General features: G+C 51.9%; 1 protein-coding gene across 1 annotated transcript in view; it reads left to right on the top strand.

The window, feature by feature from the left end:
* Nucleotides 1-2018: 2018 nt before the first annotated feature.
* gemin5 (gem (nuclear organelle) associated protein 5) overlaps nucleotides 2019-16790 on the top strand; it is a 41190-nt gene continuing 26418 nt past the window's right edge. Inside the window, exons 1-11 of the mRNA XM_078411680.1 lie at nucleotides 2019-2237; nucleotides 4297-4451; nucleotides 5295-5476; nucleotides 7479-7630; nucleotides 8572-8685; nucleotides 9825-9954; nucleotides 11033-11198; nucleotides 12897-13109; nucleotides 14816-14901; nucleotides 15304-15386; nucleotides 16173-16309. Coding sequence (XP_078267806.1) covers nucleotides 2096-2237; nucleotides 4297-4451; nucleotides 5295-5476; nucleotides 7479-7630; nucleotides 8572-8685; nucleotides 9825-9954; nucleotides 11033-11198; nucleotides 12897-13109; nucleotides 14816-14901; nucleotides 15304-15386; nucleotides 16173-16309 — 1560 coding nt within the window. The 5' untranslated portion in view covers nucleotides 2019-2095. The remainder of the gene's footprint in view (nucleotides 2238-4296; nucleotides 4452-5294; nucleotides 5477-7478; nucleotides 7631-8571; nucleotides 8686-9824; nucleotides 9955-11032; nucleotides 11199-12896; nucleotides 13110-14815; nucleotides 14902-15303; nucleotides 15387-16172; nucleotides 16310-16790) is intronic.

Here is a 16790-nt window from a genome sequence, read left to right as displayed (position 1 = left end):
AGATGAGAGTGAGAGTGAGAATGAGAGAGAGGGAGGGAGAGAGAGAAAAAACAATAAAGAAAAGCAGGGACAGAGGGAGAAAATATCCCAATTATAGATAGAGGAGCAGTAATGTACAAACATTAATTGATTGAAAGATACCCAGAGTGGAAACAGGCCCTTTGGCCCATCGAGTCCATTCACACTAGCTTAATATTATCCCACTTTTTAATCCACTCCCTACACATTTTTTAAAGTGGAGATTGATAGGTTATTTTTAGTACGGGTGTCAGGGCTTATGGGGAGAAGGCAGGAGAATGGGGTTGAGAAGGAAAGGTTGATCAGCCATGACTGAATGGCGGAGTAGATTCAATGGACCGAATGGCCTAATTCTGCTCCTATGACTTATGCACATTGTGAAGTGCCAAAATACATATATATACACACACACATATAATATATCTATTTATTTGAAAATAGATATAGACCAACTAGTCAACATTTACAAGGAAAGACACAAAGTGCCGGAGAACATGGACAGGTGACGTTTTGTGTCGGGATCCTTCTTCAGACCTGATTCGAAACATTACCTATCCATGTTCTCCAGAGATGCTGCCTGACCTGCTGCGTTACTCCAGCACTTTGTGCCTTTCTATGGTAAACCAGCATGTGCAGTTCCTTGTTTCTACATTCTTGTTCAATATTGACTAAGGGTCAGGTTTTAGTCAGTCATAGAGCATGGAAACTGGCACTTCGGCCCAACTTGCCCACCATAACCAACATGCCCCATCTACACTAGTCCCACCTGCCCACATCCCTCTAAACACTATCCCATTCTATCCATGTTCCTGTCCAGATGTTTTTAAAGGAAAAGAGTGGGGGGGGGGGAGGAGGAGAGTATTAGAGGGCAAATGTTTTTATTTAAGGATGAGATGCATACAGGAGGGAAATCTACTGAGTATAGAGGGGGGGGGGGGTGAGAGGAGAAAGGGGTAATGGGGGTGCAAGGAGAGACAGAGCGAGGGAGGGAGAGTTACAGCTGTGGGAGAAGAGTGAGGGGAGGAGGAAGGGCGGGGGGCAAGGGGAGAGAGGGAAGTGGAGAGAGGGAGGGGAAGGGGAGACAAGTGAGAGAGAGGAAGGAGAGGAATGACAGGAGAAGAGGGCATAAGGAGAAGGAAGGGGGTGGGTGAAGTGAGTGAGAGAGAGTAAAAGGGGTGGTAGAGCAGGGGTGACGAGAGAAGGGGGGGAGAGAGAGGAATATGAAGGGGGAGGGGAAGAGAGAAGGATATGAAGGGGGGTGGGGAAGAGAGAGGGACATGAAGGGGGGAAGGGGAAGAGAGAGGGACATGAAGGGGGGGAGTGACCAGAGGAGGGAGGGGAGGGGAGGGGAAGAGAGAGGGATATGAAGGGGGGGGGGGAGAGAGGGATATGAAGGGGGTGGGGAAGAGAGAGGGATATGAAGGGGGTGGGGAAGAGAGAGGGATATGAAGGGGGGGAGAGAGGGATATGAAGGGGGGAGGGAAAGAGAGAGGGATATGAAGGGGGGAGGGGAAGAGAGAGGGATATGAAGGGGGGAGGGAAAGAGAGAGGGATATGAAGGGGGGTGGGGAAGAGAGAGGGATATGAAGGGGGGTGGGGAAGAGAGAGGGATATGAAGGGGGGAGTGACCAGAGGAGGGAGGGGAGGGGAGGGGAAGAAAAGAAAAGGAGGGACAAGAGAAGGGGAGGGGAGCAGGGAGAAGACCAGAGTGAGGGAGAGAGAGAGAGAGAGAGAGAGAGAGAGAGAGAGAAGCAGTGACAAGAAAGAAAGAAGGGGAGGGAGGAGCGAGAGGAGGAAGGGGAGGGAGAGGAGGAGGAGCAGGAAGGGGAGGGTTGGTTGATTGGTGCCGCACACGAGGAGCCACAGGCCGGGAGACGGGAGTGAGGGGTCCCGCAGCTGGATACAGTCCCAGTCCCAGTCCCACAACCCCAGCCCGGGGAGAGAGAGAGAGAGAGAGAGAGAGAGAGAGGAGGGAGCGCCTTGTCTGGGGGAGGGGAGAGTGAGGGAGCGCCCTGTCTGGGGAGAGGGGAGTGAGGGAGCGCCCTGCCCTGCCCAGCCCGGGGAGAGGGGGTGAGAGATGTCGGACCGCCTGCTGCCCCCTTCCCCTAACTGGTACCTGGGACGCTGCAGCGACGCCTCCTCCACCGCCCTCCTGGGCTTCGGGGCCAAGAACAGCGTCTACCTGGTGGATGTGGCCCCCGACCGCCCTCAGATCCTCGGTAACCGCTGCCTTCATATATCGCCCGAACCGTCCCACCTTGCCCCCCTCCCTCTGGGGCCGCTGAAATGCCCCTCAAGCCTCTGGAATGTCCCCTTGAAACCTCTGAACCACCCGGGATGTCCCCTGAACCTTCTAAAGCCCCTGAAGATAAGTCGTGAACCCTCTTCAGATGCTCTCTGCAACCTTTTGAAGTCCCCCCCCCCCTGAATCCTCTCCATCTCCGAGATGCCCCTGAATTCTCCTAGATGCCCCCTGAAGCTTCTAAAGCCTCTTGAGATGCTCCTTGATTCCTCTAAATCCTTTGTCTTTGAAATGTGCCATGAAACCCCTAAAGTCTGATGCCCTCTGGTCCCTCTAAAGCCTCTGAGATACATGTTGAAGCCTTTAAGATGCCCCTTGAAACTGCGGAAGCCTTTGAGGTCCCATTGAAGCCCCTAAAGCCTTTGCAAATGCCCCTTGAACCCAAGTAACGTCTTTAGGATGCCCTGTAATCCCTCTATTGCCTGCAGTTCTGCTCGCCCCATTGCAGGAAGGACGTGGAAGTTCTGGAGAGGATGCAGTGGAGGTTTATCAGAACGCTGCCTGGATTAGAGGGTATCAGCTACAGGACGAGGTTGGACAGACCTGGATTGTTTTCTCTGGAAAGTCAGAGGCCGATGAGAGACCTGATGGAACATTATTACGCACAGATAGAGTAGAGAGTCAGAATCCTTTCCCTACGGTAGAAAAGCAAGAGATTTAAGGGCATAGCTTTAAGCTGACAGGACAAGTTTTTGTTTAAGTACGTAATGTACTTAAAATGTGCTGCCAGAGGTGGTGGTGATGGAGGCAAATACGATAGTGCCAGTGGCGTTCAAGAGACTATTTGACAGGCACATGGATATGAAGGGAATGGAAGGATATGGATCATGTGCAGGCAGATGAGATTAGTTTAACTTGGTATCAGGTATGGCACAGACATTGTGGGCTGAAGGGCCTTTTACTTTGCTGAACTGTTCTATGTAATTGCTAACATGAATTTTGTGATTTCGTTATGTCGAGTTGTTTTTTAGTTCTGATTGGGTTAACACATCATGAGCGTTTGGCGGCACTGGGCCTGAGCTCGCTGGAGTTTAGAAGGATGAGAGGGGACCTCATTGAGAGTCGAGGACCACAGGGCACAGCCTAAGAATAAAAGGACGTACCTTTAGAAAGGGGATGAGGAGGAATTTCTTTAGCCAGAGGGTGGTGAATCTGTGGAATTCATTGCCACAAACGGCTGTGGAGGCAAAGTCATTGGGTATTTTTAAAGCAGAGATTGACTGGTTCTTGATTAGTAAGGCCGTGAAAGGTTACTGGGAGAAGGCAGGAGGATGGGGTTGAGAGGGAAAGATAGACTAGCCATTTATTCACAAAATGCTGGAGTAACTCAGCGGGTCAGGCAGCATCTCGGGAGAGAAGGAATGGGTGACGTTTCGGGTCGAGACCCTTCTTCAGACTGATGTCGGGGGGCGGGACAAAGGAATGATAGACTAGCCATGATTGAATGGTGGAGTAGACTCGATAGGTCGGGATGTACCACAGCCTGGTTTGGGAACTGCTCCATCCAAGACCACAATAAATTGCAGAGTTGTGGATGCAGCCCAGACCATCACACAAACCAACCTCCCTTCCATTGGCACCCAGTCGTCATATTAATTCCACTGTTGTCCTGTTGTTTCACTGTCTGGATAACTCATTACCACCCAACCCACAGCCAACAATGGACCATTGTAGGCTCCACCTTTCTTTGATCATTGTTCGTTTTTGCATATCTTTCATTCATCTGTTCTATATCACCATCTATATCTCTCATTACCCTTTTCTCCCTGACTCTCGGTCTGAAGAAGGCTCTCGACCCGAAACGTCACCTATTCTCTCCAGAGATGCTACCTGACCTGCTGAGTTCCTCCAGCGCATTGTGTCTATCTCCCTTCCATTGACCCTATTTGCACTTTGCGCTGGACTAGATGGGCCGAGTGGCCTAAGTCTGCTCCTGCGACTGGGCACCTGATGAGTTGTTCCTTGTGTTGTTGCAGGGGAGCTGAGGGGACACACAGAGAGAGTGACGGGCTTCTCGTTCTGCCCGCACGCTGGCCACACCAACACCTGTGCCAGCTCGTCGGACGATGGCACGGTCAAAATCTGGGACACAGACACTAAAGCTGTGCTGAAGGAACACGCTGCCCACCAGGTAGGTTCACTAGCCGCGGGTACCTGAGGCTGAGGTTTAGGATGGGGGGGGGGGAAGATTTAATGGGAACCTGAGGGGTGCAGGTTCCCACAAAGGGTGGTGGGTGCATGGAACAAGCTGACGGGGGAGGTAGTTGAGGCGGCTGCTATCACAACACTTCATATCTCCAGTGGATACTTTTAAGGCAGAGCTAGACAAATTCTTGATTAGAAATGGTGTCAAGGGTTACGGGGAGGGCAGGAGAATGGGATTAGGAGGCAGAGATCAGCCATGATTGAATGGTGTAGACTCGATGGGCCGAATGGCCTAATTCTACTTCTAGAATTTGTGAATTAAGAAGACATTTAGACAGGTATTTATTCACAAAATGCTGGAGTAACTCAGCAGGTCGGGCAGCATCTCGGGAGAGAAGGAATGGGTGAAGTTTCGGGTCGAGACCCTTCTTCAGACTGATGTCGGGGGCGGGACAAAGGAAGGATATAGGTGGAGACAGGAAGATAGAGGGAGATCTGGGAAGGAGGAGGGGAAGGGAGGGACAGAGGAACTATCTAAAGTTGGAGAAGTTGATGTTCATACCACTGGGCAGGCGAAATAGACAGGTATATGGACAGGACAGGTTTAGAGGGATATGGGCCAAATGCAGGCAGGTGGGACTTGTGTAGATGGGACATGTTGGTCGGTGTGGGCAAGTTGGGCCAAAGGGTCTGTTTCCACACTGCGAGTATGATATTCTCTCATTTGATAGCATGCAAAACAAAGCTTATCGCTGTACCTCGGTACACGTGACAATAATAAACTGACCCTAAACACGTTTGTCCCTGTGTCTTGGATTGGTCTTTACAGGCAACTATCACGGCCCTACATTGGTCCCCACTGCGGAAAGACTTGGTGGTGACCGGGGATGAGAAGGGAGTGGTCATTTGTTGGTGGCATCTCAAAGACGAGACCCAGAGCTGCTTCCCGGAGCCCAGGCACATCTTCTGCCTGTCCTGTTCCCCGCACAGTGAGGAGCATGTGGCCCTGGGGTGAGTGTGGTAGGGTTTATTGTCATCTGTACAAACACAGCGAGGCACAGAGTTAGCACCATCCCCCCCCTTGTGACCGCGTGGGTTTTCTCCGGGTGCTCCGGTTTCATCCCACATACCAAAGACGTACAATTCGCTTCGGGAAAACAAATATAAATTTTTCGTTGTGCGCCGGATAGTGCTAGTACACGGGGCGATCGCTGGTCGGCATGGAATCAGTGGGCCGAAGGGCCTGTTCCCAGGCTGTATCTGTAAGCTAACCGAGTGGTGACACTGTGGTGCAGCGGTAGAGCTGCTGCCTCACGGCACCAGAGACCCCCGGTTTGATCCTGACTATGTGGGCTGTCTGTACGGAGTTTGTATGCTCCACCCGTGACCGCGTGGGTTTTCTGGGCCTGTTAATGTGCTGTATCTCTAAAGTCTAAAGTAAATAACTACAATCAGAATCGTTCTGCAGCATCACAGGCAGATAGACAGTGGGATAACTAGTGTGAACGGGTGATCGATGGTCGGCACGGGCTCGCTGGGCCGAAGGGTCTGTTTCCATGCTGTATCTCTAAAGTAAATTAGAGGAGAGACAGTGATGCATTACAGCGCCAGAGTCCCTGGTTCGATCCTGACTACGGATGTTGTCTGTATGGCGACTGTACGTTCTCCCTGAGACCGCGTGGGTTTTCTCCGGGTGCTCCTGTTTTTCTCCCCCATCCCAAAGACGCGTGGGTTTGTGGGTTAATTGTCCCTCTGCAAATTGCCCCTGGTGTGTAGGGAGTGGATGAGAAAGTGGAGTAACTATAGAACGAGTGTGAACGGGTGATGGATGGTCAGCATGGACTCGGTGGGCCAAAGGGCCTGTTTCCATGCTGTATCTCTAAACTAAAATATGAGCAGTTTGTCAGAGTGTGGTTCACAAGAATCACTAGAACCATATGACAGGTGAGGCAGGCAACATTTTAATTCTAAATTGGATAAAGGGAATAAATGTGTAAAGTATAGGTCCGCCAGCAACTGGTGAAATGTCTCTGTAAATGCGGTGCCTAGACCAGGTGAGGTCCCCGATCTCCACTTCATCGGGACTTCCGCGGCCCATCGACAGGTCGAAGCTGCCAACCTGCGGCTGGGGCTGTGGAACTCTGGCCCGGCCACAGCCATCGCTGAATTTACGGGCCCGTATCTCGGCCCCCCTCCCCCGGCAACCTAGGCGGAATGTTCCGGTACCGTCAGCCTCCTCTCAGACGCTGTGGCCGCTGGTCTGGCAAAAACGGATAATCCAGGAAAGGCTCTGGAACCACGGGTGCTGGAAAATCAGTGGTGGACCTGTGCCCATCCTTCTGTATGTCTGACAGCGGGGAGAAAGTCAAATGGTTGAGTCTATAAGTTCTATGAACAGAATTAGGCCATTCGGCCCATCGAGTCTACTCCGCCATTCAGTCATGGCTGATCTATCTTTCCCTCTCAACCTCGTTCTCCTGCCTTCTCCCTTACTAATCGAGAACTTGTCAATCTCCGCCTGAAAAATACCCAATGACTTGGCCTCCACCGCTGTCTGGCAATGAATGCCACAGATTCACCACCCTCTGGCTGAAGAAATTCCTCCCCACCTCCATTCTAAAGGGACGTCCTTTTATTCTTAGGCTGTGCCCTGTGGTCCTAGACTCTCCCACTAGTGGAAACATCCTCTCCACATCTGCACATCAGTCTGAAGATGGGTCTCGACCCGAAATGTTGGCCAATTCCTTCTCTCCTGAGATGCTGCCTGACCTGCTGTGTTACTCCAGCATTTTGTGAATAAATCCTCTCCACATCCACTCTGTCCAGGCCTTTCACTGTTCGGTATGTTTCACTGAGGTCCCCCCTCATCCTTCTCCCCTCCACCGTGTGCAGACCCGGTGCTGTCAAGCGCTCATCGTACGTTAAATATGATTGAGATACAAAGTAGACAGGATTGCCTTCTAAGTTTGTCTCCCCCCTCCAGCAGCCTAACACTTGCTCCCCCTGTGCGCAGGTATAAAGATGGGATGATTGTCATCATTGACGTCAGCAGGAAGGGTGCCGTTGTTCATCGTTTGCGGGGCCACGATGGAGAGATACAAGCGCTGTCCTGGTGTCCCCAACTCTGCGACGACAGAATCCTGGGCCGTTCGGAGAATGCAGCAGGTAGGACCACTGTTTGGTCTATCCACTCCAGGAACTGCAGATGCTGCCGTGCAAAAGATGTCACAAAGTGCTGGAGTGACTCAGCAGGGCTGTCAGTGCTGGAGTTCCAACTTTTCCAAATTCCAGGTTTTATTCCCACGCTGGAGGGTCTGAGCGCTAGATAGTTCAGTGTATTATCGTCAGTCACACAGAGTGGAAACGGGCACTTTGGCCCAACCCCCACGCTGACCAACGTGCCACATCTACTGTAAGAAAATAACTGCAGATGCTGGTACAAATCGAAGGTATTTATTCACAAAATGCTGGAGTAACTCAGCAGGTCAGGCAGCATCTCAGGAGAGAAGGAATGGGTGACGTTTCGGGTCGAGGCCCTTCTTCAGACTGATGTCAGGGGGGCGGGACAAAGGGAGGTTATAGGTGGAGACAGGAAGATAGAGGGAGAACTGGGAAGAGGGAGGGGAAGAGAGGGACAGAGGAACTATCTAAAGTTGGAGAAGTCAATGTTCATACCGCTGGGCTGCAAGCTGCCCCAGCAAAATATGAGGTGCTGTTCCTCCAATTTCCGGTGGGCCTCACTATGGCACTGGAGGAGGCCCATGACAGAAAGGTCAGACTGGGAGTGGGAGGGGGAGTTGAAGTTCTCAGCACCGGGAGATCAGGTTGGTTAAGGTGGACTGAGCGAAACGATCGCCGATAAAAGACTATTCCCCTTGCGATTTTGTACGCCTCAATACGATCAAAACACAGTGGTGAATCGGACAGTACCTTAGCTATAGAAGGACCGTTCAGAAGCCTGATAACAGTGGGGAAGAAGCTGTTCCTGAGCCTGGTGGTGCAGCTTTCAAGCTTCTGTACCGGGCGGGAGCAGGAAGAAGTAGGAATGACCGGGGTTTATTCAGCATCTGCTGTGATTCTGAGTTTTACGTTTTCTTTTCCCTCAGAAGCGGATTGGCAGAATGGTGATGTTTTGACGGAGGAGAGCGAGCGATTCTGTGCTCTGGCGTCGGGGAGCAGAGACCAGACTATCCGCATCTGGAACTGCTCAAAAGGCAAAGGTGAATCTTGCGTCTTGCCCTCGCACTCGGTCAGTGCGGGTTCATTATTATATCGTTGGCCGAGACGCGGTGAAACGTTTAGTGCGCGATCTGGTCAAATTACACCTCACACGAGTGCAACCCAACCATACACGAGTTCAACAGGCGGTGTTTGTTTGTTTATTATTGTCACACGTGAAATTATTATTGTCGCACGTACAGTGAAACATTTTTTCCAATTCAAAAAGAATATATACTGGTCCCCCACTGATTTTCTGGCAACTGGCGGTCTGACACCTCTTTTAATCTGGACAGTTACGAGATGACACTTGAAGTCCTGAAAATGTGGTGCCTAGGCCGGGTGAAGCGGCCGATCTCCACCTCATTAGGCCACCCGTGGCCGATCTCCACCTCATTAGGCCATCCGCGGCAGATCGGCAGGTTAAGTGTGACCCCTGTGGCCCCGAAAACGGCTTTGTGGGCCGGCAACTCTGCCCCTCGGCTGCCCAGGCAGACCGTTCCCATACCGTTGGACTCCTCAGAGGTCGTGACCCCTGTTGGTCCGGCTAAACGGGCAAGACGGCAAGTCTGTGGAACCAAGGGTGCTGGAAAATCGGTGGTGGGCCTGGACATGATTACAATCCAGTGCACGGATTAAAAAATAAAAGGCACAACATTTACTGCAAAGATATGGCATTGAAGTCTGATAAAGTCTGATTTTAAAGACGATTCAAAGGTCTCCAATGCGGTCGATGGGAGCTTTCGAACCACTCTCTAATTGGTGATAAGATGGTTCAGTTGCCTCGGGTGAATTGGGCAGCACCCGAGCTTATGGAAGGACCGTTCAGAAGCTTCGCAATAGAGGGGAAGAAGCTGTTCCTGAGACTGGTGGTGCGCGCTTTCTAGCTTTGATATCTCCTGCCGGACGGGAGCAGAGAGAGAGAGGAAGGACGTACACAGGCATCAGCCGAGGTCGGGTTCGAACCCGGGTCTCTGGTGCTGTGAGGCAGCGGCTCTACCCGCTGTGCCACTGTGAGGCTGCAGGATTGGCCAAGATCTTATTGGGTCCACCATCGTCCTCTGTCTCTTGCTGGGAGATTGACGTTGACTCAATGAAGCTCCCCGTTGTTGACTTTGACCGTGAACGTCTTGTGTTGCAGGTTTGGTGACCCTGAAGCTGCCTCAGCTGAAGAGGAGAGCGGCGGCTGATGTGGGGACCAAGGAACGTATCTGGCTCGCCGTTCATTGGCCCAGTAATCGTCCCACCCAACTGGTTTCCAGCAGCTTTGGGTAAGGGGAGGGAGGGGGGGGGGGGGGGTCACTGTCAGTTCTACAGACCACCAATTGCTGGAGAATCTCAGCGGGTCAGGCAGCCTCTCTGGAGGAGATGGACAGGTGATGTTTTGAGTGGGGACCTTTCTTCAGACTCGAGGAGAACTTTTTCAAAGGAGGCATAACTTGATATTTCGTAGCGGAGCAGTGAAATGTAGAAACGAGGAACTGCAGATGCTGGTTTACACAAAAGGAAACCAAAGTGCTGGAGTAACTCAGCAGGTCAGGCAGGATGTCTGGAGGACTTGGACAGGTGATGTTTCAGGTTGGGACACCTTCAGCCAAAAGGGTGGTTGAGAACAAGATTGGAGGTTTGAAAGAGGAGTGAAATGTGAAGCCAGGGGGGAGGGATATGGGTGTGAGGAGATGTGAGACGGGGTTGGGGATAGTGGCAGAAGTGAGCGAAGCAGAGAGGGGAGAGATGGGGGGGGGGCGTGAGGAGAATGCAATAAGAATGGGGTGGAGTGTTCCCTAAAATCCGTGCATCCAATGCCCACGCCCCACCATGGTGCCGGGATGAGTTGGGAGGCATAGGAAGGCAGCCGGTTTCAGTCTCGCCTTCGGCTCCTTCCATCTTTGAACTTTGACCTGCATTCAGTACCGCCCCAATATTGCCAGCAGTGCCTTCCGACGACGGGGACTCTCCCCACAATCCCCCCCCCCCCTCGCTCTCTTCCTCCCTCCCACCCGCCTCCCTCCCTCCCTCTCTCCCACGCCCTTCATCCCCTGCCCGATGCTCTACCTCTTTCTTTCCCGCTCCCCCTATTTCTCCACCCTCCGTCTGTCTCCCTGCACCTAGCCTTCCCTCACCATGCCCTTTATGATGCTCCCCGAGCCCCCTCCATGACCCAGCCTTGTGTCTGCCCGCACTCTGACCCCAGTGAAGCGTGGCGTGTGCGTGCCGACTGTCTCTGAGCCCCCCCCCCCCGAGCAGCTTGGCGTGTGCGTGCCTACTGTCTCTGACCCCCTCCCCGTGCAGCCTGACCTGACTTGCGTGTGCATTTGTGCCCATGGTCTGACGCCCCTCTCTCGGTAGGGGGGAGCTGCTGCTGTGGGACCTGGCGAAGGGGGGCCGCCAGAGGTGGGCACAACTGGGGCAGTCGAGCGATGGGCAGAACCACAGCCGGATCGTCTTCAACCTGAGCTCCGTGAGTGGCGAGGACGGCCGATCACTACTGCTCTCCACCTCCATGGACCGAGACGTGAGTGTTCCCATCCGAGATACAGCACAGAAACGGGCCCTTCGGCCCACCGAGTCCGTGCTGACCAGCGATCACCCCACACACTCGCACTATCCTACACACTAGGGACAATTTATTATTTTTACCATAGGCAATTAACCTATAAACCCGCACATGTTTAGAGCGTGGGAGGAACCCGGAGAAAACCCAGGTGGCCACAGGGAGAACACGCAAATTCCATACGGACAGTATCCGTAGTCAGGATCGAACCCGGGTCTCTGGCGCTGTGAGACAGTGTTTCTACTCGCTGTGCCACTGTGCCTCCCTACATTTTACACCGCCTTGACCCATTTCTATGTTGACCCAGGGCTGCAACACAGAACGGTACAGCACAGGAACAGGCCCTTGAGCACACAATGTCCGTGCTGTACATGATGCCACGTTAAACTAATCTCTGCCTGCACATGATCCATTCCCTGCATATCCATGTATCTAAAAGCCTCTTCCAGGCACCCACCACACTTTATGTAAATAAAATGCCCTCCGGATCTCCTTTAAACTTTCACCCTGTAACTATGCCCTCTCGTGTAATGTTTATCCTATCTTTGCCTCTCATTATTTTATATCCCTATCAAATCTCCCCTCCACCTCCAGCCTTCCAGAGAAAACAATCGAAGTCTGTCCAATCTCGCCCTCTGTCTGGACCCCTCTCAACCAGGCAGCATTCTGGTAAAGTCCGGTAAACCTCCTCTCCACCCTCTCCAAAGACTTCACAACCTTCTTGTAATGGGGTGACCAGACCCGCACGCAATAGTCCCAATGTCCCCAGCTGTTGGCAGGCAACAGAACTGTCCTCACCAACTACAGAGAGCGGTCCTGACCTCCCATCTACCTCGTTGGAGACCCTCGGGATATCTTTAATCGGACTTTACCGGACATTGTCTTGCAGTAAATATTATTCCCTTTACCCTGTGTACCTGTCCACCGTGATTGTAATAATGTATAGGCTTTCCGCTGACTGACTAGCACGCAACAAAAAAGCTCTTCGCTGTACCTTGGTTCATGTGGCAATAAGATAGACTAGAGTGGTCCTGATGTCCCACCTACCTTTTTGGAGACCTTCGGACTATTTTTAATCGGACTTTACTGGACTTTTCTTGCGTTATTCCCTTTATCCTGTATCTATACACTGTGGACGGCTTGATTGTAATCATGTCTAGTCTTTCCGCTGACTGGCTAGCACGCATCAAAAGCTTTTCACTGTACCTCGGTGCACGTGACAATCAACTAGATTTTTTAGATTTAGAGATACAGTGCCGAAACAGGCCCTTCGGCCCACCGAGGCCGTGCCGCCCAGCGATCCCTGCACATTAACACTATCCTACACACACTAGGGACAATTTTTACATTTGCCCAGTCAATTAACCTACATACCTGTACGCCTTTGGAGTGTGGGAGGAAACCGAAGATCTCGGAGAAAACCCACGCAGGTCACGGGGAGAACGTACAAACTCCGTACAGACGGCGCCCGTGGTCAGGATCGAACCTGAGTCTCCGGCGCTGCATTCGCTGTAAGGCAGCAACTCTACCGCTGCGCCACCGTGCCTAAAACTAAAACTACAAGGGGCTGTGGACGGGGGTGTGTGCGCGCGCGCTCCGCTCTCCCCGCCGCCTGCTCGCGGCTTTGGCCGCTCGGTAACCATTGCGGTTCCTCCACAGGTGAAGTGCTGGGACCTTGCCACGCTGGTGTGTTGCTGGACCCTGCCCACCCTGGGTGGCTTTGCCTACAGCCTCGCCTTCTCCCCGGTCAACTCCGGCTCGCTGGCCGTGGGAGTGGGGGACGGCATGATCCGAGTCTGGGATACCATCTCACTCCAGGGTCCCTACGACATCAAGACCCTCTGGCAAGCCATCAAGTCCAAGGTCACATCGGTGAGTGTTTGGCCGCTCGTAGCTTATCGCAGCACAGTTAGGCCACTCAGCCCTTTAAGTAGTATAAGAAGATAACTGCAGATGCTGGTACAAATCACAGCCCTTTAAGTAATATCAGCCCTTTAAGTCATTAGACTATGGCTGATCTGTAGTTTAGCTTAGACATACAGCGCGGAAACAGGCCCTTTGGCCCACCGAGTCCACGCCAACCAGCGATCCCTGCACACTTACTCTATTCCACACATACTAGGGACAGTTTTACTGAAGCCAATTAGCCTACAAACCTGTACGTCTTTGGAGTGTGGGAGGAAACCGGAGCACCCTGAGAAAACCCACACGGTCACGGGGAGAACATACAAACTCCGTACTTGCCATCCAGACCTGGGGGCATTATTTTTGCCTTTGCACTATTGTTATATGCTTTCCCTTTGTTTTTTGTTATGGGTTTTACAGAGTACTATGTTCATAGATCTGTTGTGCTGCTGCAAGTAAGAATTTAATTGTTCCGTTCCAGGACACAAGTTCATAAGTCAGAGGAGCAGAATCAGGCCATTTGCCCATCAAGTCTACTCTGCCATTTAATCCTGGCTGATCTATCTTTCCCTCTTAACCCCATTCTCCAGTGTTCACCCTTACTAATCGAGAAATGCCTTAAAAATACCCAATGACTTGGCCTTCTCCGCCGTCTGTGGCAGTGAATTCCACAGATTCACCACCCCCTGACTAAAGAAATTCTTCATCTCCATTCTAAAGATACATCCTTTTGTTCTAAGACCCTCTGGTCCTAGACTCTCCCACTAGTGGAAACATCCTCTCCACATCCACTCTATCCAGGCCTTTCACTATTCGGTAAGTTTCAATGAGGTCCCCCCCCTCATCCTTCTAAACTCCAGCGAGTACAGGCCCAGAGCCTTCAAACGCTCACTATACTTTAACCCAAACATCCCCCTGATCATTCTCGTAAACCTCCTCTGGACCCTTGCAGATCACAACTGTATCTTCAATAACAATTCTCCTTCCAATAATCCATCTCCGTGGTTCTTCACCGATGTTCGATGGTCCCCGGGGGACACTTTCTATTTCTCCACCCTTTCCTGATTTCAAATTTTCCCAGTAAAAATCTCCTCTTAATCCATTCTCCAGTCTTTAGACTTTAAAAATACTGTATGGAAACAGGCCCACCGAGTCCATGCCGATCACCCTGTACACGAGCAATATCCAACACACGAGGGACAATTTACAATTTTTACAGAAGTCAATTAAGCTACAAACCTGCGCGTCTTTGGAATGTGGGAGGAAACCGGAGCACCCGGAGACAACCCACACGGTCATAGAAACATAGACATAGAAAATAGGTGCAGGAGTGGGCCATTCGGCCCTTCGAGCCCGCACCACCATTCAATATGATCATGGTTGATCATCCAGCTCAGTAACCCGTACCTGCCTTCTCTCCATACCCCCTGATCCCTTTAGCCACAAGGGCCACATCTAACTCCCTCTTAAATATAGCCAATGAACTGGCCTCAACTACCTTCTGTGGTTCATGGGGAGAACGTGCAAACTCTGTACAGACAGCACCTATAGTCAGGATCGAACCCGGGTCTCCGGCGCTGTAAGGCAGTATCTCTACCGCTGCGCCACTGTGCTGTTCCGGCGTTCCTCAGACTATCTTGGCCTTTGTTCACGATGTGTTTTCTTTGTTCCAGTTGTGTTGGCATCCGACCAAGGAGAGTGTGTTAGCATTTGGAACGGACGATGGCAAAGTTGGCATTTATGAAATCTATTCAAACAAGTAAGCTTCATTTGTACAGCGCCGTTCACCAACACCTTCCCCGTCCCCTTGCTAGTTTAGGCTCAGGGTATTGAGTATAGGAGATTGACAAAATGCTGGCGTAGCTCAGCGGGTCAGGCAGCATCTCTGGAGAAAAGGAACAGGTAAAGTTACACATCTTTATTATTGTCGTGTGTACCGAGCGAGGTACATTGGAAAGCTTTTTGTTGCGTGCTATCCAGTCAGTGGGAAGACTATGCTTGATTACGATCAAGCCGTCCGCAGTGTATGGATAATGGATAAAGGGAATAACGTTCAGTGTGAAATAGAGTCCAGTGGCGTCTGATTGAAGATAGTCCAATCAGAATCCATCCCTCGGCCAGACGAAGCCCGCGAGTAACAACGATCTCTTCTGCCTTCCAGACTTCCCCAGATATCCAGCTCCTACCACAGGAAGACCGTGTACGCTCTTGCATGGGGCCCCCCTCTCCCTCCTCTTGCTACAGGTGAGTGTCCGCCTGCTCGCCACCCCAGCGACACACTCTCGCATCTATCTCTCTCCTCCCCTTCCACCTGCATTCCTTCCTCCGGCTTCACAGTTCACTCCTCCCCTGGGCGGCACAGTGGCGCAGCGATAGAGTTGCTGCCTTCACCCTATCTATTCCCCTCATGATTTTGTACACCTCTATAAGATCATCCCTCATCCTTCTACACTCCAAGGATTAAAGTCCTATCCTGCCCAACCTCTGCCTACAGCCCAGGCCCTCGAGTCCTGGCAACAACCTCATAGATCTTCTCTGAACCTTTTCCAGCCTTTCATCACTCCCAGAGATGGGGCAGCACAGTGGTGCAGCGGGTAGAGCTGCTGCCGCTCTGCGCCAGAGACCCAGGTTCAATCCTGACGTTGGGTGCTGTGCATGCGTGCGTGCGTGTGTGCGTATGGAGTTTGTACATTATCTTTGTGACCTCGTGGGTTTTCTCCTGGTTCTCCGGTTTTCTCCCAGGCTGGTCTGTTTCGGGCCTGTTTCTGTGCTGTATTGCGAAGGTCTCCTTATCTCACACCTTCTTTCTGTTAATCCTTGGCCTTGTCCAACCATCTGCCTGTCAGAAGTGCCCCAACTCATCTGTACCCACCTATCACTCGCCATGCTTTTCCTGCCCTTCCTCTCACCAAAAGTGGCATACTGTTTCCCCCCCCCTGTGGGGTGCCGTAAGTTAGTTGTCCTAAGATCTCTCTCTCTCTCTCTCTCTCTCTCTCTCTCTCTCTCTCTCTCTCTCTCTGTGCTTCACAGCCGGTGCGGGGGACGGGCCGGCGTTCATGCTGTACAGCTGTGCGGGCGAGGGCATCATTCTGCAGCACAACCCCTGGAGGCTGAGCGCCGACGCCCAGGACATCAACCGCCTCATCCGTGACACCAATGCCATCAAGGTGGGCCGCTGCAGCTTGCTCCAGGGCCATCCCTTCACAAAATATAGCAGCCGAGTAGGCCACTCGGCTCGTCGTCTGGCTCAGCCACTCAATCAGGGCTGATCCATCTTTCCCTCTCAACCCCATTCTCCTGCCTTCTCCCCGTAACCTCTGACACCCGTATGAATCAAGAAGCTGTAAAACCACCGCCTTAAAAATACCTAATGACTTGGCCTCCACCTCCGCCTGTGGCAATGAATTCCACAGATTCACCACCCTCTGGCTAAAGAAAATCCTCATTCCTTTCTAAAGGTACATCCTTTTATTCTGATCTGTGCCGTCTGGTCCAAGACACAGTGTACAGGTACAGGATGATGGGAGTAATACTTAGTGTACGGTAAAGTGCGTTTAAAGGTAATCCAAGGGTCTCCAATGAGGTAGAGGGGAGGTCAGGACCTCTCTCTAGGTGGTGATGGGACGGCTCAGTTGCCTGATTACAGCA

This window comes from Rhinoraja longicauda, chromosome 14 (genome assembly GCF_053455715.1).
Source record: "Rhinoraja longicauda isolate Sanriku21f chromosome 14, sRhiLon1.1, whole genome shotgun sequence".
Classification (NCBI taxonomy): domain Eukaryota; kingdom Metazoa; phylum Chordata; class Chondrichthyes; order Rajiformes; family Arhynchobatidae; genus Rhinoraja; species Rhinoraja longicauda.
The sequence above is the reverse complement of the archived record's forward strand: the minus strand, read 5'-3'. Positions and strand labels throughout refer to the sequence as shown.